This window comes from Pongo abelii, chromosome 14 (assembly GCF_028885655.2).
Source record: "Pongo abelii isolate AG06213 chromosome 14, NHGRI_mPonAbe1-v2.0_pri, whole genome shotgun sequence".
NCBI classification, from domain to species: Eukaryota; Metazoa; Chordata; class Mammalia; order Primates; family Hominidae; genus Pongo; species Pongo abelii.
Window position 1 is genome coordinate 53,197,099 of NC_071999.2, and position 26,587 is coordinate 53,223,685.

At 37.5% G+C, this 26,587-nt stretch overlaps 1 protein-coding gene across 1 annotated transcript in view; it reads left to right on the forward strand.

Annotated features, from left to right (window-relative positions):
* The first annotated feature begins 522 nt into the window (after positions 1 to 522).
* ITM2B (integral membrane protein 2B) overlaps positions 523 to 26,587 on the forward strand; it is a 28,737-nt gene continuing 2,672 nt past the window's right edge. The window contains exons 1-5 of the mRNA XM_002824261.5: positions 523 to 883; positions 21,213 to 21,341; positions 23,553 to 23,759; positions 25,504 to 25,614; positions 26,179 to 26,329. Of these exons, the coding sequence (XP_002824307.1) occupies positions 767 to 883; positions 21,213 to 21,341; positions 23,553 to 23,759; positions 25,504 to 25,614; positions 26,179 to 26,329 (715 nt within the window). The 5' untranslated portion in view covers positions 523 to 766. The remainder of the gene's footprint in view (positions 884 to 21,212; positions 21,342 to 23,552; positions 23,760 to 25,503; positions 25,615 to 26,178; positions 26,330 to 26,587) is intronic.

Consider the following 26,587-nt stretch of genomic DNA (forward strand, 5'->3'; position numbering starts at 1 on the left):
AGATGTTTGAAATACAAATCTGCCAAGAGGCTTCCTCCACATTGTTCTGGGACTAGGCAGAACAGGCCCTGACCTCCCGAGAGAGGGAAGGAAGACCAGGCAGGTCTGAGCCAGGTAAACGCCCTTGGGTGAGGTCCGTGAAAGATAAAGTCAGATCTCAAGGACAGAGAGCTTTAAACATGTTTGTGCTCCACTGAGTCGGTTCCCTAATAAGTGAGAAAATGAAGATGTGGATGCACAAAAATTCCATGGCCTTTAGACTCGTGGTGGGGAGAGGGTACAGAGAAGCGGCGGTCTGGTGCTGCCAAAGGTTAGTCCCTTTGGCGAACTCAGGAAAGTTCACTCGATTTTGCTACAAACCTGCAGCACTGGGCCTGGAGGTAACCTGGTTGGGAGCGAATTCAGAACTGGAAATTCCAGGCAGCCCAGAGGGACGCCCATCCCTCTCCGAGGCGCGCCGGGATCCGGCGCCCAGCTGCGGGACGAGGGCAGGGTCCCGCGCAGCGCCCCGCCCCCGGCCGCTGGCCCCGCCCCCGCCCCGCCTCCCGGTGGGATGCGCGAGCAGTCTCCGCCCTCGCGCGGGAGCTGGGAGGCTGCGAGATCCCTACCGCAGTAGCCGCTTCTGCCGCCGCGGAGCCTCCCGAATCTCTTCAGCCGTCCGGAGCCGCTCCCGGAGCCCGGCCGTAGAGGCTGCAATCACAGCCGGGAGCCCGCAGCCCGCGCCCCGAGCCCGCCGCCGCCCTTCGAGGGCGCCCCAGGCCGCGCCATGGTGAAGGTGACGTTCAACTCCGCTCTGGCCCAGAAGGAGGCCAAGAAGGACGAGCCCAAGAGCGGCGAGGAGGCGCTCATCATCCCCCCCGACGCCGTCGCGGTGGACTGCAAGGTCCGAGCCCGGGGAGGTCGGGGAAGCGGGTGCTGGGCCCGGTCGGGGAGGGCTGCGCGGGCTGCAGCAGCAGTGCGCCCCGAGGTGGCGGGCGCGGGGCTCGCGCCGCGGGGACAAGTCCCCGAGAGAGCCCGGCGCTCGCCTTTCCTGTGGGTCCGCAGCTCCTTTGTAAGGAAGTGCGTGTGCTGGAAGCGGGGCCTGACGCGGGGTCGGGGACTTGGGAGGCCTGGAGAGGGAACGATTGGCTAATTGTGCCGAATTCCCGGTCGTTTGTGCAGTCCGGGGAGCGTGCGTGCAGCCAGGACTTGGCTCGTTCGGTCTGGGGACCGGCAGCGACAGGCACAACAACAACAACCGAGTTTGGCACTTCCTTCCCAGTATAAATAATGTACCTAAAATGGCTGACATCATTACAAGCCTAAACCTCTGTTGTTTCCCACTTTCGTTTCTAGGCTTGAACAGCACTTGGACTAAGTCCAGCAACTGTAAGCGTCTTAATTTTAAAAGCGTTTCTTTACCTCCTTTTTCCACGGCCCTTCGGTAGTGGCAGGTGAACTTCACCTGGAGAGGGGACGAAGGGACAGTCCGCCCGAAGTAGGTTTGGGCTGTCTCTTACCATTACTGGTAAAGGCCAGTAATGAGTATGTGGATGTTAGTGAAAAACCAATTGTTGGAATTTAAATTATATCAGCGTCTTTGTGAGGACTCCTGCTGCGTGAAACTAAACATGAGAAATTTGCCCCCGGGTCCCTAATAAAATTCTCCTTCATTTTACAAAATCTCCCTTTAATCCTAGGAAAATTCATGAAGTGGGGCTGTTACTGTGTTGACTTTTAGTAGGTTACGATCATATTTACTTAAATATGAGTGTAATTGTCTCATAAGTTAAAAAAGCCCACAGCCTCTTACCCAGATCCTTTTTAGGCTGCAAAAATTAGAAATTAACTGTAAAGTTATGTTGCTTATCTTATTTTTTTGTTGTTGTTAGCATTTTTCAAGACCTATTATCAGTAGGGTAAATTTAGTTTTAACTTAAAAAGAATTGGTGTGCCACGTATGAATAATAGGAGTTTTTATATGGACGAATGAAAATTATTACTGAAAAATAGGTCACTAATATACTGTAAAAAATTCACAATATAATGGTAATCTAGACATCATATTATAATTCATTATATTCTGAATATAATCTATCTTCAGAATATAATGGTAATCTTACTTTCTGGAAATGTTCTGATAAAAACAGACACGTCAGAGGTTGATTTCTAAATGACTTGCCTTGCCTTGAAATAGGAACAGTGAACTGATTCCCTAAAAGGATTAAAGGTTTTGGTTTTCGTATTGGTATTGTTTTCCTGAAGCCATTGCAAACAATCTTGGTCTTTAAAGAAAATGTTTGGAATGCACAGATGAAAATTGCAGTAGCAAATTATTATGTTAGCTCTTTATCTAACATTCATTGTACCTAAAATAGATTGAGAGTCAAGTATCCAGTTACAACAATCTCAAATATATGTAGTCTTAATGCTATCACACACATATATATATATATACATTTAAAAATCCTATTAACAAATATAGCTGCTCCCATTTAGAAAGAGAGAGTGAGCGAGCATTGGATGATGTCACTTCGGACAGCTTTTCTCTGTTCGGCTGTAGTGGAGATTTGAAACTGTGGACAAACATCAGAATTACATTTGCTGAGCACCATTAAATCTGACTTCTGACAATTTTTGTCATTTCTGAAATAGTGACTCTGCCAGATTCTCAAAATTGCTCACGAGTTCACCATATTTAAATTTTGTGGTCATTGCAGCTATAAGTAATCATTGGTAGCTCCGTGCTTTGTTTTCCGTTTTTTATTTTCTCAGATCCTCCATATCCAAAGAAAAATACTACTGGGACTAAAGAGTGAGGGCCAGAGTCGTCTTTGTAAACCACCCAGCAGTCACGGATGAGTTGGTAGATACAAAATGACTAATTATTTTTTCAGCTATAAGCTGAAAGACTTCTTTGGGGGATGACAAAATATTTCTCTACATTAAAAGTAGAATCCTTATAATCAGTCAGTCACTTAACGGGAAAAGGAAAACCTTAATGACAGACTTTTGTGAAAGAAGTTCTGATCTCTTCATTTCAGAGCTTGGGCAGTGATTACATAATGTTCTCTGGCTCCTTGCTGGTGGCTCTGTGGCAGCCACCTTGTCTGACTGCCGGACTGGGAACAGAATCAGCCTTAATGTGTTTTGCCGAGGGCATTTCCTTTGCCTGGTTGGTTGAAAGAATCAAACCAAGCTAGTTAATGGCCTAGAACTCCTGAACAAGAATTTTTCTTATCTTTAACCCTCCTAGATCACAATATCCCGCAGACCAGTGTTTTCCAAAATGTGCTCTTAGGGACCACCTGCTCTGGTTTTAAAATGCAGATTCTGATACCTTATGCCACAAGAATTCTGATCACTCTAATCAGCTGGCTTATATAACATGCATTCCAGTACTTTTACATTGCTCCTGTCTTTATATTTTTTTCTTCTGCAGGGTGAGAACTCTCCGGAAACAGTTCTATTACCCCATTTTTCAGTCTTATCTTTTCAGCAGCTATTAATCCTAACAGCCATTTCTATTGATAGTTTTATCTCAACTAGCTTGCTGTTTATTCTTTTCCTGCATTTTCCCCTTAATTGTTTTCACCTTCCTCCTCTCCTAGTAGGCATAAAGCTCTTAGAGCTATAGAGACAGCAAAGATAGGATGTATTTTGGGTAGCAAAAGTGAATTTGAAATTATATACATATTTTATGCTATAGGCAACAATTCATTTATTTTTGTGGCAGTACTTTGAACGTTGAGAAATTGTTTGTTTTGTTATTTGCAAATAACAAAATACTTGATGTACTGTATCAGAAGTCCCAGTTTTGTCATTACATAACTGCTTGATCTTGGGCTTAAATTTTTAGGTTTTCTGTCTGTAAGATGAGAGGGTAGGACCAGATGGCCTGTAAGGATTCTTCCAGTTTCAAAAATCTATGAAGATGCTAGGATTACATAATTATATTTGGCAGACATTGTTTTAATTGTGAAAAATAACAACTACCTCCTCACTCTAACCAGACTATTCCCTTTCTTCCTTTTGGTGTTTAACATGTCACATTCTTCCCTCATATCAAGTAGCAGTGGGTCAAAGAGAAAGGAGATGGGTAGAGGTATTATGTAATAAAGCACATTGTCACTTCTGTTTACCTCACAGTGAACAGTGAAGTTGTCGGCACCTCTTTGTTGGAATGCCTGCTTATGAAACCCCTTTTCCAGTATCAGGCCACAGAATAGCTTAAGCTTGCTTCATATGTATCCCTCCCTGCAAGTTGTTTTGCTGACAAATAGTGTTGCTTTCTCTCTACCCCACTTTGTAGATGTTCTTTAAAAGGAGAGAGAAAAGTAAAGTGCTGTTATAGGAGAGAAAATAGTGGCAGGGTGAGCGCATGAGAGACAGTGAAGGCCAACTCACCCAGTATAAGTTTTGAGTTACCCATGACAAATGGCTGTTTCGACCCTGGTTCTTTACCCTTTCTGATTTTCCCTATTCACACAATCAAGACTGAAGATTTTGATAATTGAGCTTTTCGTTTGTGATGGTGGTTTTGTTTGTGTGTTTTTTTGGGGAGTGAGGAGAAGGGACATAAAATGCATGGCTGGCCATTTACTGTAATGTTGATATAATGCTCTCAAGGGATTGAGAGCTTGGTTCTCTAACCAAAGTGCATCTTATTACCTAGTTATGTAATTCCGTGTTTGCAGATATTGGCCAGTGAAACTTTTACATTACATTTTGTTTCTCCGTGAGGGTATTAATATCTGAATTGAAGGTTTAGTGCTGGGAAATAAATGAATTGCCTCTGTGCATCCCAAATGCCTTGGCAGGACCTCCTGTGTACACATCCCTGACAGGACACTGCTGTAGCATATTGGGTGTGCAAGGTTGCATATTGCACAGGATTGTAGTCTTCCCAACTAGACAGAAATTAGTGTAATATACTTGGCATAATAAGCCTGAATGACCTCATGGAATTCCACTCTGACATATAAAAGGTTTATGGGACTGGAAGTATTTTTTAAGCAGAAATATCTCAAATACATTTATGGTACAGGCCTATTTAAATTAATTTAGAATTTGACTTACAAGGTGTTTATTATGCATTACCAAAGCTTGACTTGTGTGTAAATGTACATAGAAACATGTACTAAGTAGTCATTGGGGGAGATTTTATTTCTCTTAGTTTTATCATACCATAACTTAAATGTCTGGAGTGTCTATTCAAAACCCACATTCTTTTTCCAAAAGGAAATACTACTTCCTGAATTCCTATTTTAACTAAAGCTTCTTGAACTGCTTTGTATGTCAGTGTCAGTAAAGGAAGATCCAGAAGAAAAAATCTTTTTGGGTTACCAGTGAAATCATCCTCTTAAATTTTTTGGCAAATGGGGCATTTTATTAGAGCTTAAAGACTAAAGGAAAAGAAATTAAAGACTTTAGACCATTACCGAAACCTGTTAAAGGATTTGACAATTCTGAATTTCTGAATGAGGTGATTTTTGCCTAAATGACGTAGAAAATATTAGCACTGGAGCTGTGCTTCACAATGAAGGTCTTTTACAAAGTAGACAGCTGAAAGTTGAAAATTGGAAATTATAGATATAACACTAAGGACACCATTTTTGAAAAATTTCCACTTAATTGTGATTATCCCTTTTAATTCGTACTTACAACACATATTTTTAATAGCTTTAAGGAGATCTACAATACAACCTCATTTTATAAGTGTTACCAACAATTGAATGAACAAGATTATTTTAAATTATTGCGCATTCTTTAAGCTCTTTATTAGAGGAAAAAGATAACTTTTTGCAGTATTTCTATAATTGTACTTGGGGAAAAATCAGGTAAGAATGAACGTAGACTTTTTATTCTTAAACAGAAAAGTTTGAATCTTGAGTTGTAGCGATGAGAAAATTACCCTTGTTTTTATGGTAGAGATATATTCTGATTTTTCACTTAATGTTTTATCTTTCAGTACTGATAAGTTACCAGCAATGATTTTATGATGTTGAACTAACATAAATAAGACAAAAGAGAAATAAAATTTTCACAGCTTATATATAATACCACTTCTGAGTTAAATATCCTGGACATTTATTTGGGAAATTGGTACTGAGGATGGTGGTGGATATTTTATACTTTGAAATTTTGAAATATTTGCATAAACCGTTTTTGGCATAGTTGAATTTCATACTTTAAGAAACAAGTTTGGTGGATTTTTGTATTTATTTGAATGATTAAGGCTCAAATTATTTTTTTTCAGTGAAAGCAAGTTTATCAAGAAAGTAAAGGAGTAAAAGAATGGCACTGCATAGGCAAAGCAGCCAAGATGCAACTTATTTTTAAAAGTTGTTTGTTTTCAGAATGAGTTAAGGATAAAGCTTAAGTCTTAACTATTTTCTCTGCTTATATATGATTATAATGTTTTAAATTATTTTATATAAAAATTTAAAAAGATGCATTGTTAATTAAATCACTTGAATCTCTGCAGTATCCAAAAGCAGACCCATTTTTATGCTTGGGAAAAGGATTTTTGAGAGCCAGTCTATTTAGCTTTGCATTATCAGTTTTCAGTTTTTCATTTTATATAACTTTATCCAATTCATTTTTTCCTCCCTTTAATACTGGGACATAAAATTTCCTGTCTATCAGTTTTAACTAGGGCCGTGCTAGGCATCTTAAGCAGAGAAGGCAAATTCAGTGTCTCCTGGGCTGAAGCAGATGAATTGTTGAAGCTGGGCTTTTTGCATATGAAACAAGTAAGAATATTCTTGGTTTTCCTGCCAGGCGCAAGCCACCAACTGTAATCCCAGCACTTTGGGATACTGAGGCTGGTGGATCACCTGAGGTCAGGAGTTCGAGATAAGCCTGGCCAACATAGCAAAACTCTGTCGCTACTAAAACAAAAATTAGCTGGGTGTAGTGGCATGCGCCTGTGATCCCAGCTTTTTGGGAGGCTGAAACAGGAGAATCGCTTGAATCTGGGAGATGGAGGCTGCAGTGAGCTGAGATTGCGCCATTGCATTCCAGCCTAGGTGACAGAGCAAGACTCTGTCTCAAAAAACAAAAGAATATTCTTGGTTTTCATTTTTAAAACATGAGTGCAGTGTTGCTGGATCCTCCAATTTTCAAAGACAAGCTAAAAATCAGTAGTATTTTAATTTATACAAGAATTTTAGCCTAAAACACTTAAGGCATGGGCCACTATTTTATAATCTCCTTTAAAGTGGAATGCAGGACTGGCAAATTATAGCCTATATCTTCAAATACTGCCTGCCTGCTGTTTTTCTGTAGCCCATGTGGTAAGAATGATTTTTATATTTTTTAATGGTTGGGAAAAATATCAAAGGAATGATATTTCTCCTTTTTGCCCAGTACCCTCACTGAATTGTTGGGGAGGGGCTGCTGCTATTCAGGAAGCAGCAGCACTAGCAGAATTCAGGTTATACAGTCATTCTTCAAAAGATTTAAATTTTGTCTCTACCACTTACTGTGATACCTTGGGTAAGTTACTTCAGTTCTCTGTCTCTCAGTTTTTTCATCAGCAAAATAGGGAAAATAATAATCTGTAACAATAATAGCACAATGCCTGGAACAGAGTTAAAAATTAGTAGATTTCAGCTACTGTTATTTTTATTTTTTTTTTGTTGAGAAAGAGTCTCACCCTGTCACCCAGGCAGGAATGCAATGGCGTGATCTCAGCTCACTGCAACCTCTGCCTGCTGGGTTCAAGTGATTCTTCTGCCTCAGCCTCCCAAGTAGCTGGGATTACAGGCGCCCGCCACCATGCCCAGCTAATTTTTTGTATTTTTAGTAGAGATGGGGTTTCACCATTTTGGCCCGGTTGGTCTCAAACTCCTGACCTGTTGATCAACTACTATTATTAAAGTCCCAGTTTTCTCTCATCATTCTTATTTTGGAATATTACTTCTTATATTACTGTTACTGCTTATCCCTGCCTCACATGTCAATAACAATATTGTTGGTACTTTTTTCACAGCAAGGCATTCTGGTAAAGATTCATTCCTGCAACACGAAAACCTTTAGTATTCAGTAGCTGTACCCATTTCATTTAAAAATGTTATTTATTCATTGCATAATAGGTGTTAATAGAATTTGAGTTTTACCAAAGTAATACTAAATTTTAATATGCAAATACATAGTCCTGCCCTATGTCAGAGGAACACACTTTAAAAAAATTGTAGCATCATTGCATACAGTAAAATGCATAGATCATGGGTGTATAGTTAGATAATTTTAAGTCTGTATACCTGGGCTTTAACTCCCAATCAAGCTGGAACATTGTCATCAACTCAGAAAGTTATCTCATGTCCTTTTACAATTTGTTCTCCTTAGAGGTAACCACTATTCTAATTTTTCTCCCCATAGATTAATTCAAAGCAATCATATTCACTTATTAGCTTCTTATGGTCTTTCATTACCATGGTGACCACTAGACCCTCTTCTGCCTTTGTGCAATTTAGAAAAAGATCCCCTCTCTGGTGGTTTGGAGAATAGAGCATCAGTTGGATTCTAGACCTACTGATTCCCTTGGCCTGGCGTCCTTGTACTGGAAACAACCTGCCCAACCATACATGGCAATCTTAACTCCATGTTTCTCATTTTTTGCCCCAGTGGGGCGTGGTGCGGCGGGCAGCAGAGTCTTGCTCTGTCACCCAGGCTCGAGTGCAATGGCATGATCTCGGCTCACTGCAACCTCCACCTCCCAGGTTCAAGTGATTCTCCTGCCTCAGCCTCCCGAGTAGCTGGGATTACAGGTGCCTGCCACCACTCCCAGCTAATTTTTGTATTTTTAGTAGAGACGGGGTTTCACCATGTTGACCAGGCTGGTCTGGAACTCCTGACCTCAAGTGATCCACCCACCTCAGCCTCTCAAAGTGCTGGGATTACAGGCTGAGCCACGGCACCTGGCCCTCCATGTTTCTCTTTTAACTCCCTGTTTCTCTAAATCAGTGGTTGTTAAACATTTTGCTCTGAGAACTCCTTTATACTCTTAAAAATTGTTCAGGATCCCAAAGAGCTTTTGCTTTATGTAGGTTATATATATTTCCAAACAACCAAAAAGATTTAAGAAGACTAACAGTAACATTGTTTTACATTGGGCAATGCCTTTTACTGAATAGCTTAATAGAAGATAGCTGGATTTTCCTATCAGCTTCTTCATTCAGTCTGTTGTGATATGGTGCTTAGCTTCTGGAAAATTGCACTGTACAATTTTTATTGTATATAAACATAGCAAGAGAATTAAAGTGAAAATGACAGTTTTATTATTTAAACTAACATAGTCTTAGTTTTATTATGAAAAAAGTTTGACCTTGTGGACCCCCTGAAAGGGTGTGTTCCTGGACCACATTTGCAGAACATCTATTCTAAATATTTGCTTATGCTGCTGTTTCATGGTTTGCTTTCATTTGTTTTATTTTTTGCAGTTTTAGATAATACCTATTGATAATAGCTACATGGAAGGTGAATATTTAGCTTTTTCTGTGTATTTACATACTGCACATATAATCTCATCTCCTGTTACAGCAATTTCTGGTTAAATTGATATTTAGTGTTTTTTATTATAATTAACGTAAACATTATTTACATTTGAGTATTGTAGTATACTTTTATTTTACTTCCTTTCTTGTATAACAACTTTTTATTTTCCCTGGATTTGATCATGCTTCTTGGGGCAGGAGAGAGGGTTCCTTAATTTTCTATATACTTACTGCTCATTCATTCCTCAGACTCTGACAGCAGTATAATTGTCTTTCTGTATCTTCAAACTTACCAGGTAACTTACCAAGTTTCTTTCTTTCTTTCTTTTTTTTTATTGATGATTTCTTGCCCATCATTCATTAGTTTTCTAGTCCAGACTGGTTGCACTCATACAAATGTCCTGAGAGTCATAATCATCTTGGAAGAATTGCCTTTGTCTTCATCACATGCTAGATCTACAGTTTCATAAATCTGAAGAAAAAGATACATTTAAAAAAAATATTACGTGTCTGAGAATCGTTATTCCATCCTCATATTTGATAATTTATCTGGGTGTAAAATTCTAGGTTAGCATTCATTTTTCTCTCAGCATTTTGATGGCATTGCTCCATTATCTTCTGATGTGATGCCATTCTGATTCCTTGTTTGTACATGACTTTTTTTCCCCCTTTGGTTGTCTACAGGCTGGAGATTTTCTCCTTATATCTTTTTCCTTTTTTCTTTTATGCTTTCAGCTTTCAACATTTTTATTGACATGACTTGTTTGCTGTCATTCATTTTCATTCTTTGTGGCTTAAGGTTTGTTTTATCCCTTTACTGTCACTTTATTGAGCTTTCAGGAGGAAGTAAACAAACATTTAACTGGAAATCAATATTAGAACTTCAACTCAGCTATCTTGATAGCTTTTTAAAGATTTGTTAGAATATTTCCTTTTACATTAAAAATTGACTTAATGATAGTTAATAATGGATAATAATGGAAACCATCTGAATTACCATTAGCATTAATTTAAGATCAGACAGGATGGTCTAGAAAGATTGATGAGGCATCCTCTGATCGTCCTCTTCAAAGTTCCAAGATTGTCTCCTTCATGAGGAATTTTAGAGGCAACTCATTACCAACTTTGTAGTTTTGCTTTGTGGCATTATTACTCCAACTAACTTTATTAAGTTTCATTTTTGTAATTAATATTTTGCCTTTTTCATTTATCTTGAAATGCTTATGTGCTGGTGTGCCTTAGTTATTTTCCTTTATTGTTTTAAGTTCACATGTATATGATTTTAATACCTTTTGCTACCATCCTTTGTAATTTGTTGAACAACAGAGAAAAGCCCTATTAATTTTGACAACATATTAAAAGTAATATTACTGCCTTTGTAATATTTCACACATGTAGGGCTTATTCGTGTGGGTCAATTTAAGTAAACCTTTTACAACAGTAGAAATTCATGCTGTGGGCCGGGCATGGTGGCTCACGTCTATAATTCCAGCACTTTGGGAGGCTGAGGCAGGAGAATTGCTTAAGACCAGCCTGGGCAACATAGTGAGACCTCCACCTCCACAAAAAAATTAAAAAATTAGCCATGTGTGGTGGTGCACATCTGTAGTCCCAGCTACTCGGGAGGCTGAGGTCGGAGGATCACTTGAGCCCAGGAGGTTGAGGCTGCAGTGAACCGTGATTGCACTATTACACTCTAGCTGGGGTGACAGAGGAAGACCCTGTCTCAAAAAAAAAAAAATTAATTAATTAAAAAATATATATATTTAATAAAAAAAAATCAGGCTATGTGGTTTCTGGTTAGAAAGGAGTATTATCCAAGTGTGACGTGGTGTCTGTCACTTCATTTATTACCAGAGTTAATTTGCCTAAGCTGTTTGAGTCAGCTTCCTTAAGCAGCACATGGAGTCAAGATAATATTCAGACTTTATTAGCTCTGTGATATTACATACATAATTTTACTTCTCTGGGCCTCATATTTATCTGTAAATGATGTACTGGATTAAACTACCTTCATGGTACTTCCATAGGGGATCTGTTCCTGAGAGCTGTATTGATCATATATTCAGAAGCACCTACTGGATAGCCAGGTACTATACCTGGAATTTAAAAATTGCTAAGCACCCCAGCTTTCAAGAAACATTGTGTAGCTGGGAAAAACCAACCAGTTATGAAAACCAAATTAGTCACAACCTATTTAAATGCCTATATTTATTCTTAGAAGAAAGTCACACCCCTGGATCCAAGAGCCAGGAGAGTGGTGGAATAAGGGAGCAACATTCAATATTACCACTGAGTTTTTACTGCACATGCATTCAGTGCTAGGCAGTAGGGCTCATAGGGTCAAAGCACTTCTCACATGTAGAGAGACAAGTATTCCTGATCTCAAGAACTAGAATTATTTTTTCTAGTAGTCATCTTGTTTAACATTTAAAATTCCAAACTTGGACAGAAATTTTCTCTTAACTGTCCACATTTAAATTATGTTATACTTTCAGATGAATATACTTGGAATTTTCTTACCAAAAGTTCTGTATTTTAAATGAAATTACCCATATTTGAATATGAATGTGTAATTATCTTGTTGAAAGACATTAAAAGCCAGTATTTGTATAAAAGTGAGTCTAGAACAGGTTTGTTCTTTTTTTTCTTTAATCTTGACACTGAATTTTATAATGAATTATATAAAATTAGAGCATTTGAATTGTGTTTAAAATTTTTAGGGAAACTTGATACTGGTAACAATGTGGAGTTTCATTCAGCCAGTGGTAGAGAAAATCTGTCTTCATCAATTTATCCCTGGTAAAGGATATTATTAACAATAAATAACTTGTATATAATGCTGTTGTTTACGAACATTTACCTGTTTGTGCTAATCTAGGCTTTCTTTTTGCTATCCCAATGCCTTTTACTCAACAATATGAATTTGAAATTCTGCTAAAATTTCACTTTATAAAACAGATACAAGGCCGGGTGCAGTGGCTCATGCCTGTAATCCCAGCAATTTGGGAGACCGAGGCGGGCGGATAACTTGTGGTCAGGGGTTCGAGACCAGCCTGGCCAACATGGTGAGATCCCATCTCTACTGAAAATACAAAAGTTAGCTGGGCCTGGTGGCATGTGCCTGTAATCCCAGCTACTCGGAAGGCTGAGGCAGGAAAATTGCTTGAACCTGGGAGGCAGAGGTTGCAGTGAGCTGAGATGGCACCACTGTACTCCAGCCTGGGTGACAGTGAGACTCCGTCTCAAAAAAAAAAAATGGTTACAGTTCTGTTCAGCATAGATTGAATAAACACAGTATAGAAATGATGGTCATTTTTTAAACTATGTAGAAAAAAGAATAAGAGATTTTGAACTTATTATTCATATAAATATTCTACTTTGCACTAGATACTCTGCTTGTCTCTGATACAAAAGTGATTAAGTTATGATCCAGTTCTAAATGCATTGCATTGATAGTCTGCCTGTTTTTTTTTTTTTTCAAGTTCCAACCTATTTTTATTTAACCTAAGACTGTGCTAGTTTTATGTGATGCTAATAATTTGGTTCAAGTTTCATAGATTTCTGACAATAGTTACATTATTATGCAATGACTTTAAATTTTAATTTTTTTCATTCTATATTACTGCTTTTATATTGCAGGATTTTTTAACAAAAAAGTATGTTAATGAGAAATCTGTTTTATAGACCTTGTAGTTTAAGTTCTCCTTTTTTTTTTTTGTTTTTTTCCGAGACAGTCTTGCTCTGTCGCCCAGGCTGGAGTGCAGTGGCACGCAGTCTCTGCTCGCTGCAAGCTCCACCTCCCAGGTTCACGCCATTCCCCTGCCTCAGTCTCCCGAGTAGCTGGGACTACAGGCGCCTGCCACCACCCCCGGCTAATTTTTTGTATTTTTAGTAGAGACGGGGTTTCACCATGTTAGCCGGGATGGTCTCGATCTCCTGACCTCATGATCCACCCGCCTCAGCCTCCCAAAGTGTTGGAATTACAGGCGTGGGCCACCGCGCCCAGCCTAAGTTCTCCTTTTTAAAGCCTTCTCATGTTCGAATTCCAGTACAGAATAATTCCATAACTTCATTAATCATAACATGTTGGTATAATTCCCAATTTTGACTCTAAATACTAATTTAACTTAACTAAATGATATCTAATATTGACAAAAGGTCAGAGGCCTTTGTGAAATACAGTACTAACAAATATAGAGAGCAGCTTTCTGTATAATGCGAGACACTTGGAAAACTGCTTCCTTTTTTATGTGTCAAACATAACATTTATCATGTGGACTTCCTCACTACAGTCAAGACAGCAGCAATCTCATTTCAGAAGGCAAATTAAAAAGCAAAATTCAGATACTGATTTAAGTGAATAAGAAAAAATGCAAACAAATGTTTGATGTCCTCATGGATTGTTAACTTCTCAGCCAGAGATTTTGTGTCTTACATATAGCAGATATATTTGGTAATCAATGCAGTTAATAATTAGTGGATCACCACATCATGTCCTTTTGATGCTTTCATACTGAGGAAAGAAACCTAATGTAGAAACCAAGTGAATATATCCCAGTGTACAAAACCCAGAACTCAAAACTCTTTATATGGAGAAGTAGTTTAGATTGATTATTTAATATAAATAAGATCCCAGAAGGAAGTATACCCAGTCATAGCTGGAAATGAAGATCAGAGTTCAAAACGTATATTTGGTCTCCAAGTAGAGAGAAAAAAAAGATAAGAGAGAAGTTGAAAATACTAGAACATTGATGGGAAATCTAGTTTTTGGTTTTGTTTTGTTTGAGACGGAGTCTCGCTCTGTCACCAGACTGGAGTGCAGTGGCATCATCTTAGCTCACTGCAACCTCCGCCTCCTGGGTTCAAGCGATTCTCATGTCTCAGCCTCCCAAGTAGCTGGGATTACAGGCACAAGCCACCACAACCAGCTAATTTGTGTATTTTTATTAGAGATGGGTTTCACCATGTTGGCCAGGATGGTCTTGATCTCCTGACCTTGTGATCCACCTGCCTCAGTCTCCCAAAGTGCTGGGATTACAGGCGTGAGCCACTGCGCCCGGCCGGGAAATCCTAGTTTTTAAAAGTGTGAATCACTAAATTTTTTTAATGTCTCAGCTGTTTTTCTGTTTTGGAAAGCATTGTACCAGCCAAACAACACATCTGTGGGCAGCTGGCCTATGCACCCCCATATTTACCTATGTTACCCAGCATGTTTCTAAGTAACTAAATCTATTTCTGAAGGTTCGGTATATTTTTAGTCGAATAAATTGTATTGGTTCTTTTCTTTATATATATTTTTTGATAATATAATTTTTAACCCTAAGAGATGTTTTCCTCATTAGTATCCTGGTTCCTAAAGCATTGTTGTTGAATTTGACATAGAAATGTAAAATATTGTATCTGAGCACTTTGAAAAATGTCTCTTAAAAACTTCCGTCATCCTGTAAAAAAAACGTTCAAATAGAGGTGCCTAAGAATGTAAAGTGATTTGTTAGTTTGAGAACAGAATTAAAATTATATGAAAAAATATACATTTTATTTAAGTTTATAATTGAAGCACATTTACTAAAGCCTCTTAGGGAACTGATTGAGGTGACCTAATTCTTAACTAATTGAAGTACCAGAAAAGAATTTGTCCTTCATTTTGTTTAAGATATAACTTCTTAAGTAATTTTATTTTATTATCCAATGCTGAGATTTATTTGAACTAGAAATTAGTACTGTGCCAGAGTGAGAGTGCTTCTGAAAGCCAAGTCTTTCTATATCTACTGTTGCAAGGTGGTTATAGGCCAGTGTGTGCTGCAGTGTCTTCTTTTATAAACTGGGCTAAAAAACTTGAGGTTTAGGAAGATTAATTAGATGATCATTGTACAGCACCTGTGGGAGTTCTGTTACCTTTTAAGCGCGATGCAAGGTGCACCAGTTTTATTGCAGTAGAAGGGAGGAAATGTCTCGGTGACTTGTTTTAAATTAGGCCAGGTAAAGTTATATACCCCAGTGAAGAAGCTCTTACTTGTTAGTGGTTTTTCTTTTTCTTTTTTAAATTGTGAAATATTTCAAGCCACAAAATATAGAGAACCTGAAGTACATTTTATATGTTTTGAAAGTCTTAAATATCACATACTTACATAACACTTAAATATGTGGTGTTATGTATTGTGCAACCTGCCTTTTTTGGGGGGTCAGCAATTATGTTTCTTAGGCTTATCTAAAAATCAGCAGTGCTAGTACTTTTTTTTTTTTTTTTTTTTTTTTTTAAAGAGATAGGGTCTTGCTGTGTTGCCCAGGCTGGTCTGGAACTCCTGGGCTTGAGCTGTCCTCCTGCCTCTGCCTCCCAAAGTGCTGAGAGTATAGGCACGAGCCACTGGGCCTGGTCACTAGTTGAATCTTTTTAGCAGTATTATATGAGTCTATAATAATTTATTTCGAATTTCTTTTTTGGTTGCTGACAACGCAGTGTATATTCTTGGACATATTTCCTTACATATTCAAAAGTTTATCCAAGATTTATACCTAGGAATAGAATTGCTAGGTCATAAGATAAATGTATGTCAGAGGTGTCCAATCTTTTGGCTTTCCTGGGCCACATTGGAAGAAAAATTGTCTTGAGCCACACATAAAATACACTAACGGTAGTTGATGAGCTGGAAAAAAAAATCACAAAAAAATGTCATAATAGTTTAAGAAAGTTTATGAATTTCTGTTGGGCCACATTCAAAGCTGTCTGGGCCACACACGGCCGTGGGCCACGGGTTGGACAAGCTTGATATATGTTTATTAGATACTGCCAAATTGTTCTCCAAGGCAATTGGACCTAAATTTCTGTCAATTGAGTGGAAGTTCCCAAGTTCCCTTTGTTACACACTTTTTCTAGCACTTGGTGTTAGACATTCTTTTATTGCCTGGTAGACAGGAACTCAGTTGATTTCTTCCCCACCCTCCATATCAAAATATAATTTACATGGAATAAAACTCCTGCATTTTATGTGTACAATTTGATTGCATTTATGGTAATTGTATAAAGTCGTATATCCACCCCAACAATCAAGATACAAAACATTTCCATCACCCTAATAATTAGTTTCCTCATGCCTGTTTGTAGTCAGTCTCCCCTTCCCCAGCCAGTAAGCTGCTTTTGTCATTATGGTTTTGCCTTTTCTAGAATTTGATAAAGATGCGATCATATAGTGAGTAATCTTTTGTGCTAAAGTTCTTTCACTTAGCATGTTTTTGAGATTCAGTCCTGCTAGTGTGTGTTATTTTGTTCCTTTTTATTGCTATCTATTTCATGGTATGAATATACCACAATTAATGTATTCATCAGTTGATGGATATTTGGGTTGTTTCTAGTTTGGGGCTAGTATATAAATAATGATGCTGTAAATATTCATGTACAAATTTTTGACTCAGTTGATTTTTGATTATTGATCTTTAAAAATCTTGCCACCCTCTAATTAAATAATTTGACTTTCTTAGATTTTCTACATAGACAGATTATTTACAAATAATAACAGTTTTGTTTTCTTTTTTCTAATACCTAATCTTGTTATCGTTTGTGTACTTGCTGTAGGATCTCTAGTACAGTGTTCAATGGAAACAGTCAATTTTAGTGGGCATTCCTGTATTCCTCAATTAAAAGGGTATGGTGAAGTATAAAAGTTTCACCATTAAGTATGAGGCTTTCTATAGGCTTTTGATTGTTAGCCTTACTGATGTTAAAGAATTTCACCCTTTGCTAGTTTGCGAAGATTTTTTTTTAATGGAAGTTGAATTTTGTCAAATACATTTTCCATATATTTTGAGATAATCATGGGGTTTTTCTTCTTAAATCTTACGTGGCTTTTTCTTTAAGTAAAGCTTACTCTTTGAAGTGTTAAAATTTAATCACTCTAAAAACACTTTTAATAAATCTCTTAGATTAAAAACTTTTAAATCTTGAGCATACTTTAATCCCTTCTCCATGACTCGGATTGTATTATGGAACATCATTTATCTATCATACGTGATGTTAATTCTTGACTATAAATCGCTCAAAGTATGAGCCATGTCTTAATCACATTTGATTTCCCACAGGATCTAGCACAGTATATTGGAAATAGCAGGCCTTAATAAATGCTGAACTAGGCTACTGCTCTTGCTAAATAGCCACAGTTTGTTTTACGTTATGAATTATGTTACATCTCTCCCTTCCCTCATTATCACGCTGGCTGCTGGTATAACTTTTATGAATCATAAAAAATTAAATAACCAGGTTTTTTAAAAAAATAGATCTAAGTTGGCCGGGTACGGTGGCTCAAGCCTGTAATCCTAGCACTTTGGGAGGCCGAGGCGGGTGAATCATGAGGTCAGGAGATCGAGACCATCCTGGCTACACGGTGAAACCCTGTCTCTACTAAAAATACAAAAAATTAGCCGGGCATGGTGGCGGGCACCTGTAGTCTCAGCTACTCGGAAGACAGAGGCAGAAGAATGGCGCAAACCCAGGAGGTGGAGCTTTCAGTAAGCTGAGATGGCGCCACTGCACTCCAGCCTGGGCAACAGAGAGAGACTCCATCTCAAAAAAAAAAAGATCTAAGTTTTATTCACTCTTCAAATATATGAGTGCCAGCTAATGCCAAGCCTAGGCTTGGCTTGGAGCTGCCAGTAATGCAAAATGAATATGAATGGATACTCAAAAGATCTTATAGCCTAGTAGAGAGAGATAAGATCTTTATGTGAATTATTCTAATGAAAGAAAAGTGATAACTAGGAATTTAGAGAACAAAGATTAGATAGACTGAAGATTTAACAGCTCTTCTATGAAGTACATGATGGTGGTGCATAGGTTTGGGGTCTGTAATTTGGCTGACCAAAGACTTTTGTTTATTTCCTGATTCTTAAGCCACGTTTCACGTTGTTGAGGTGCTGAATAAATTGACCTGTGGATAAGTGAAGTATTTTGTAAGTGAAATTCCTCAAGAAATTGAATTTTTAAAAAAATTCAATAGTGCTGAGAAGTGATTTTTAAATGAACATGAGAAGTCAACTCTAGCATGGTTTACAAAGGTCTTTTGTGACCTGCACCAGCTTCTTGTCCATCATTTCTCATACCCATCTCCACCATATTGGGCACTCCAGCCAAAGCACATGTGGCTCTTGGAAATGTCATGCATTTTAGCTCCATAATTTTTGAAAAACCTTTGCCATATATATAATTTCCTTTAACTCTATCTTCTGCTGAGGTAATGAGTATTTGTCCTTTAACATTCCACTAAAGTATTTTCTCCCTTGGGAAGCCTTCCTGAAACTCATTCCCTCTTATGTGCTCTCTGTGCATTTTCCTATTAGAGTTCATATCATATTTATTTTCTTTTTGTATATTTATATGTTTTCCGGACTGATCCAACGGGTCTCTTTCTTGACAGAGCATACATTTTCAGTGCCTAGCACAGCTCTTGGCACATAGTAGACATTTATAATTTATTCTCAAAATGATTGTTGAACAGTTAAAAATGATGTATTACAATGCCTTGAAACTTGTCATCAATTTGCCAGTTGGGGCTGTGTATTCTTTTACAGATGTCTGCCTGTTCTGTTTGGCTATTCATTTATGTACTGTTGGAAGAGAAAGCCTGCCAAATGGGGTGGGTGTGTGCGCACATTTGGCTGTCTCAGCAGCTGATACCAAATGTTGGAAATAACTATTTCCATCTGTCATTTTCATCCCCCCCACTCTCCTTCCACTCTAAAATTAATTATGTTAGGAACAATTTCTTACCTCCTTAGATATTTATGTCAAACAAGGGCTCAAGCAAAAGATGTATACTTTGACATTAAAGTTTCATAATACCTTATGACTCCGTGGAATTCTTGTAGCTTTCTTTTCACAGCTGGGATATCTTACATGGCTTGATAAATTCTTCAGACTTACTCTCATTACATACTTTTCTTCCTTGCAATACACTCATTGTCTTACACACATAGTATATTGACAAGTGCTACAGAAACCATGACATTCTCATAGCAATGCACTGATTCTTAGAATAAACAGTATTTGTTGTTCAATGTTAAATTCTATGTTTGAAATCTCAACCTAGGAACACACTATATCGTATCACATTGTTCTTGGTTGCTTCAACATCTGAGATTAGACCTTTTTCAGTTGTATCATGTTAAAGTTCCTCATTTTAGAATTAAAAACTTATAATCTTAGGTTTCATTCATGACTGAATTCTTGCTTCAACCAAATCTATGTTCTAATACCGGGGTCCCCAACCGCCAGGCCACAGACCAGTACTGGAACTGGTCTTGGCTAGGAACTTGGCTGCACAGTGAGTATTGCTGCCTGAGCTCCGCCTCCTCTCAGATCAGCGGGGGCATTAGATTCTCTTAGGAGCGCAAACCCTATTGTGAACTGTGCATGTTAGGGATCTAGGTTGTGCGCTCCTTATGAGAATCTAATGCCTGATGATCTTCTGAGGTGGAATGGTTTCACCCCAAAACCATATCCCAACGCCCCTCAGTCTGTCTGTGGAAAAATTGTCTTCCACAAAACTGGTCCCTGGTGCCAAAAAAGGTTGTAGAGTGCTGTTCCAATGACCGATCCTGTTTTTTTGCATCATTCATAGTTTTTCTTCCTAATTTTATATCCTATTATATAGGTTTAGGTGAAGTCTACTTTCTCCCTTAAGCCTACCCCATATTGGGTTTTCCAAGTAAAGGACAGAGTCATGTACTTCAAGAGGCTGTTTATGTATACTATGAATTTTTGCAGTCTTTACTATTTATTGAGTGACTACTTATTTAAGTATCTTTGTTTTCTTAGCTCTTTGCACATGAACTTGGGTACAAATCAGAAATTTGCTGTAATTCTAAAGTGACAGAATAGAGGGATCAGGTTAGAAGGGCACAGGGAGGGAGTATCTAGGGTCATGACCCCAAATAATGTTCTAATGCTAAATTGTTTTCTTAAGTGGATAGAAATGAAAATTCTATAAAATTTTGTGCTAGTTTTGTTTCTTGAATTTGTAAGTACATTTTTATCATTGAATGTTTTCTCATTTTTTTCTACTGCTTCTATCTTTAAAAGAAAGTGAAGAATTTCATCAGACCATGGTTTAGGGTAGAGCAGTGGCATAATAGGATTATATATTTCTATGTATATAATTTTGTCCTATTTTTTGAAATTCTAATTGTTTAAATAATTTTAGTATCGTTGTTTGTTCTGTTCCTTATTTTACTGTAATTTTTTCTTATGGATGGTTTAAAATAGTTTTATACCTGATATGAAATATAAACCACCTGTAGCAGGCCTAACACATAATTTCATAAATGATCAGATAGAGAGATGCCCTGGATTTATAATTTACAAGGCTCATCATCATATTATATGACTAAGTTGTAGCATAACCTCTTCTAAATTATTAAATTTTAGAATATATCACCAAAAGTTGTGCATGGAAAATAAAAATTATGGAGTGTTTCATTGCTTGAGGCAGGGTTAGCAGGTGGGGTGTTGAGATTAGAAGTAGACAACTCTCCTAGAGACCAATGTCCCAGTCCAAGAACCATTAAGATGAGCCCTGGAGCTACCACTTAATCATTCCTGGGTTGATTTTGATGAGAGACACAACTCTTTTGGACTTTATGTCTTCATTTATTAAAATGATAATCCTTAAGGTTTTTCCAATCCTGAGCCTTCTGTTACTCTGTCTGGAGATAAGATATTTAACTGTCTTTTTCATATGTTAGGACCCAGATGATGTGGTACCAGTTGGCCAAAGAAGAGCCTGGTGTTGGTGCATGTGCTTTGGACTAGCATTTATGCTTGCAGGTGTTATTCTAGGAGGAGCATACTTGTACAAATATTTTGCACTTCAAGTAAGTGGAAAAATTATTTTGTGTCTCTGATTTTTTTTTTTTTTTTTGCCTCTCCTGATGTGCATTACAAAATTGTTTGCAACTTGCGCTAAGCTTGTACTTTTTATCTGTGACCTTCAGCCAGAGTGGTAGTTCTATTTTAAAGCTGTGTTTAAACATCTCTCCATGATATGTTTGCTGAGCCCATCACACACAGTCACTAAAAGCAGAGTAACTTGAAATGTTGCTGACTAAAGGATTTATTTAGGTCATTGGGTGATTTTACTAACCTTTATTTTCCTACTATAATTAAGGGTTGAGAGGAATAGTATTATCAATTGCCAGTTGAATAAATACATCAGCCACAAATGTTTTCATGTTGATAGGCCATAACTTGATAGTCAGCTTGGACTCCCCTATGGTCCTGCTGTACCCTTGGGCCCAGAATACAGTAAGACCATGTCTCTGCTTCTTTTCCAGTCATGGTTTCACTAAAGAAATGGGTGACTTCAGCAGTGATACTGAAATAACATAGGATGAAAGTTGTTTATAACTTTGAGTGTTTAATAGTAATCCCAGTGGGTTAAGACAAAGGTCTTCCTTCTGATTAATTATAATTTACAATCTATTTTGTGATATATTTTTCTTGGCAATAATTCAGAAGGTTTTTTTTTTTTTTTTTTAGGAGTTTTGAAGGGGAAATTACTTTCAAGGTTTTATGACTACTTCAGCTGTTTCAAAATTTGGAGAAATAGTTGACAACTAGACTTATTAAAATAATTTAACTAATTTTGAAACATTCTCAATTTCATGCTCATTTTCTGTGTTGTTCAAGATAATCAATCACATGTTGATAGACATTACCAAAATACTAGTCATCTTTTTAAGTACGGTTTTTTTTTTACAAGAAATACATATAGTATAGAAAAAATCATTGCAATTCCATTTTCCAGAGATAACATTTGGTGCATTAACTTTTTTTTTTTTGAGATGGAGTTTCTCTCTTGTTGCCCAGGCTGGAGTCCAATGGCATGATCTCGGCTCACTGCACCCTCTGCCTCCCGGGTTCAGGCAATTCTCCTGCCTCAGCCTCCCAAGTAGCTGAGATTACAGGCGCCTGCCACCACTCCTGGCTAATTTTTGTACTTTTAGTAGAGACAGGGTTTCACCATGTTGGCCAGGCTGGTCTCAAACTCCTGACCTCAGGTGATCCACCCACCTTGGCCTCCCAAAGTGCTAGGATTACAGGCGTGACACACCACACCTGGCCCCGTGCATTCACATTTTATATACCCTTAGTCTTTATTGTGTGTGTAGTGTGTGTGTGTGTGTGTGTGTATACGTGTACTGTGTTTGGCTTTTTTTGAGATGAGTTCTCACTCTGTCACCCAGGCTGGAGTGCGGTGGTGCAATCACAGCTCACTGCAGCCTCAACCTCTTGGGCTCAGGCAATCCTCCCGCCTCAACCTCCCCAGTAGTAGCTAGGACTACAGGTGCGTGGCACCATGCCCAGCTAATTTTTTTATTTTTTGTGGAGACAGGGTCTCACCATGTTGCCCAGGCTGGTCTTGAACTCCTGGGTTCAAGCAGTCCATCTGTCTCAGGCCTCCTCCCCCCAAAGTATTAGGATTACAGGCCTGAGTTACTGCACCTGACCTTATATATTGTTTTTTCTTTTTGTAAAAGTGAGACAGTAGCATAAAGATTTGCCGTAATCTAATATTTTCCACTGAATTGTGATATAAAGGGAAAAGTAGAACTACCTATATGCATATGGAAATTTCAGAAAAATTATCCCTTTTTTGGCTAATAAGAAAAAAGTCATTTAATTAGTAGACCATATCAAAACTTTTTAATATATTCTTTCAGAAAAACTTGACTAGTTTTGGAATATATTCCTCTATAAAAACTGCTTACAGGTAGAGTACGTCTGTTGTTTCTTTATATTTATTTGTTACTGGATAGCTAATTATTTTTATGTTCTATTTTCACCTACCACGAAAAGTAAAGGGAAAACCAGCTGCCTTTCTTCTGAAGCTGTTCTTTTACAGTGCTTCAAAACCTGATCTTAAAGAATATGTTAACTCTGTAATTAAACTGTCTGACTTGTCATCTAAAAGCAAGAGTTTGCAAGCAAAATGCTATTTAGATAGAGGTGGCAGCTTAAGTAATGCTTATTTAAAAACCTGTCTCAGGCTGAATTGCTGAAATGAGTCTTTAAACTCTCTATAGCCAGATGACGTGTACTACTGTGGAATAAAGTACATCAAAGATGATGTCATCTTAAATGAGCCCTCTGCAGATGCCCCAGCTGCTCTCTACCAGACAATTGAAGAAAATATTAAAATCTTTGAAGAAGAAGAAGTTGAATTTATCAGTGTGCCTGTCCCAGAGTTTGCAGATAGTGATCCTGCCAACATTGTTCATGACTTTAACAAGGTGAGCCAAGTGTCCAGAATTATAGAAAGAATGCAGGTTCTGTAGTTTATGCTTTTTGTAGTTTTAATTTCAATATTTGCTAATTTATTATATTTAGAGTTTAGTTTAATAAACTGTCAGCATTTGGTAGGCTCTGCTTTGTCTGAAGCAGACCCTGCTGACGCAGCCTTCTCATATCTTGTCTTTCCTTCTCTTTGCCTTACCTACTCTTAAAGCCCACCTCATGACTGTTCCCCCTTTGCTGGCAAACTAATATTTTTTATATGTTCCCACATTTTCTTAGATAAGAGGTAATTTATGTTCCTGTTACTTGGTAGCATTTTCAAAATCAATAATTTTATCTGTTTTTAAGTTCTCATTCTATATTTTTCCCCAGCTTTTGAGCATTTTTATGTAATGCAGAAAAGTTGAATACCCAAAATCCTCCACTTTGTTCCAAATATTGACATATTTGCTTCATCTCTTTTTCTGTCATTTGACATAAGTGCTTATGCTATTATCTCTCAAGAATGAGTTGTCCTCCTACGTAACCACATCATTGTCACATCTAAGAAAATTAACATGATCTTGTAGGACAGTAGTCCCCCGTTATCCATTGGGGATACATGCTAAGACCCCCAGTGGATGTCTGAAACTGCATATAGTACCAAACCCTGTATATACGATGTTTTTTCCTATTAGTATACATATATACATATGTTAAAATTTAATTTACAAGTTAGCCACAGTAATAGATTAACGACAATAATTAATAATAAAACAGTTATAACAAAATACTATAATAAAAGTTATGTGAAGGTGGTTTCTCAAAATATTTTATTATACTGTACTCACCTAGGTATTTGTGGACTGTAGTTAACTAAAGGTAACTGAAACTCAGGAAGCACAACCTCAGATAAGAGGGACTACTGTATTTAATATGTTTACATTTCTGTTTATGTTTTACATTTCCCCAATTTTTGTCCCAGGAATTTTTTGTTTTTTCAAATCAGGATTCAAGGATTCAGAAGTTCATGTATCACCTGTGATTTTTATGTCTCTCTGTAAGCTTGCCATTTTGAACACTCGAGTATATTACTGAAGTTAGCTTTGCAAACATTTCGTGCCTGATAAATACATCTGATGGATGTTTATAAACCAGTTTGAAAATTTACTTATTTCAAGGAAATAAACTTCCAAAGCAAATAGTAAATAATAATAGTTAACACTTACCGAGCTCTTAGGAATCAAAATGTTGACATTGTTTGGTTTAAGTTATTCTTAAAAACCGTTCTATGAGACAGTCTTTCTCAACCAGCGTTTCTCATTTGAACCACAGAACACAAAATCATTTAAATGACTGTTTTTCCAATGTTCTAAGTATGGTAGTAGTATTCAAGATACATACGAGAAAAGTTAATCTTTACATACAATGGACAGATAACCTTAGAGGGCATTTGAGCTTATAAGTGAGGAAGTTAAATTGCTTAATTATATAATAAGTATTTGCAGTTAATTTGAATAGGTATTATTACTTATTATAGAAATATACCCTTGATGAGCATTTTATTTACTGGTAGCAATGTTTGTTCTCTCCCATTCCCACTTCCAACTTTATCCAGCCAAATTCTGAATTTGTTGAAATGCAAGTGATTTATACATTCTAAAGCCAATTCATTTTAATGATACAAATTATTCTTAAAAATCCAGTTGCTGCCTGTTTTGCAACTATTACTGTAACTACACTGTATCTTTTTCTTCCCAGAAACTTACAGCCTACTTAGATCTTAACCTGGATAAGTGCTATGTGATCCCTCTGAACACTTCCATTGTTATGCCACCCAGAAACCTACTGGAGTTACTTATTAACATCAAGGTATAAGAATGTTGACTGTTTTTGATGAATGATGCCTTTATAGTGTTTTGGAATTCCCTGTTGAGAAATTAGCCCTATAAGAGCCCATTTTATCAGACTGTAGTTAAGAATTTTACAAGGAGGAACTAATACTCATGGTTTTTGTTTTTAATGTTTTATATCTTGAAATTGAAATAAATTTCTCAAATAATGTTTTAAGTTTTCCTAAAGAGCCAGGGAGTAAATATTAGCCAACTACTTAATTCTGGTGCCATAGACAATACGTAAAACAGATGAACATGACTATATTCCAAAAAAAATTCTACTTATAAAAACAAGCCGGGGGCAGTGGCTCATGCCTGTAATCCCAGGACTTTGGGAGACCTAGGTGGAGGATCGCTTGAGGCCAGGAATTTGAGACCAGGCTGGACAACATAGTGAGAACATAGAACAAACAAACAGATGGTGGGTAGTAGTTTGGCAACCTGTTCCATACCATAATGTGTAAGAATTTTGTCTTGTTACTCTAGTCTACTCAGTGTATGTTCTGAGATAGTCGTGTCATGTATTCTTTTCTGAATGTAGGCTGGAACCTATTTGCCTCAATCCTATCTGATTCATGAGCACATGGTTATTACTGATCGCATTGAAAACATTGATCACCTGGGTTTCTTTATTTATCGACTGTGTCATGACAAGGAAACTTACAAACTGCAACGCAGAGAAACTATTAAAGGTAATTCTTTTTAAATATTAAAGTGTTGGGCAGAAAAGTTCATTGTATTAAACTAGATTTAGGTGAAGCCTAGCCATTGTTACCAATATCCCTGCCATGAGTGAGGTAATATTGTGTTGTTATATAATATTTCCAGGTTTCTATAGAATTATCTTAATTCCATTTAATAAGTCCACTCTTTTCAGATGGAGAGAAAAGGTCAATATGAAATGTCATTGCCGTGAGATGCTGGTACCTCATTTTCCATCTAGTTAGTCA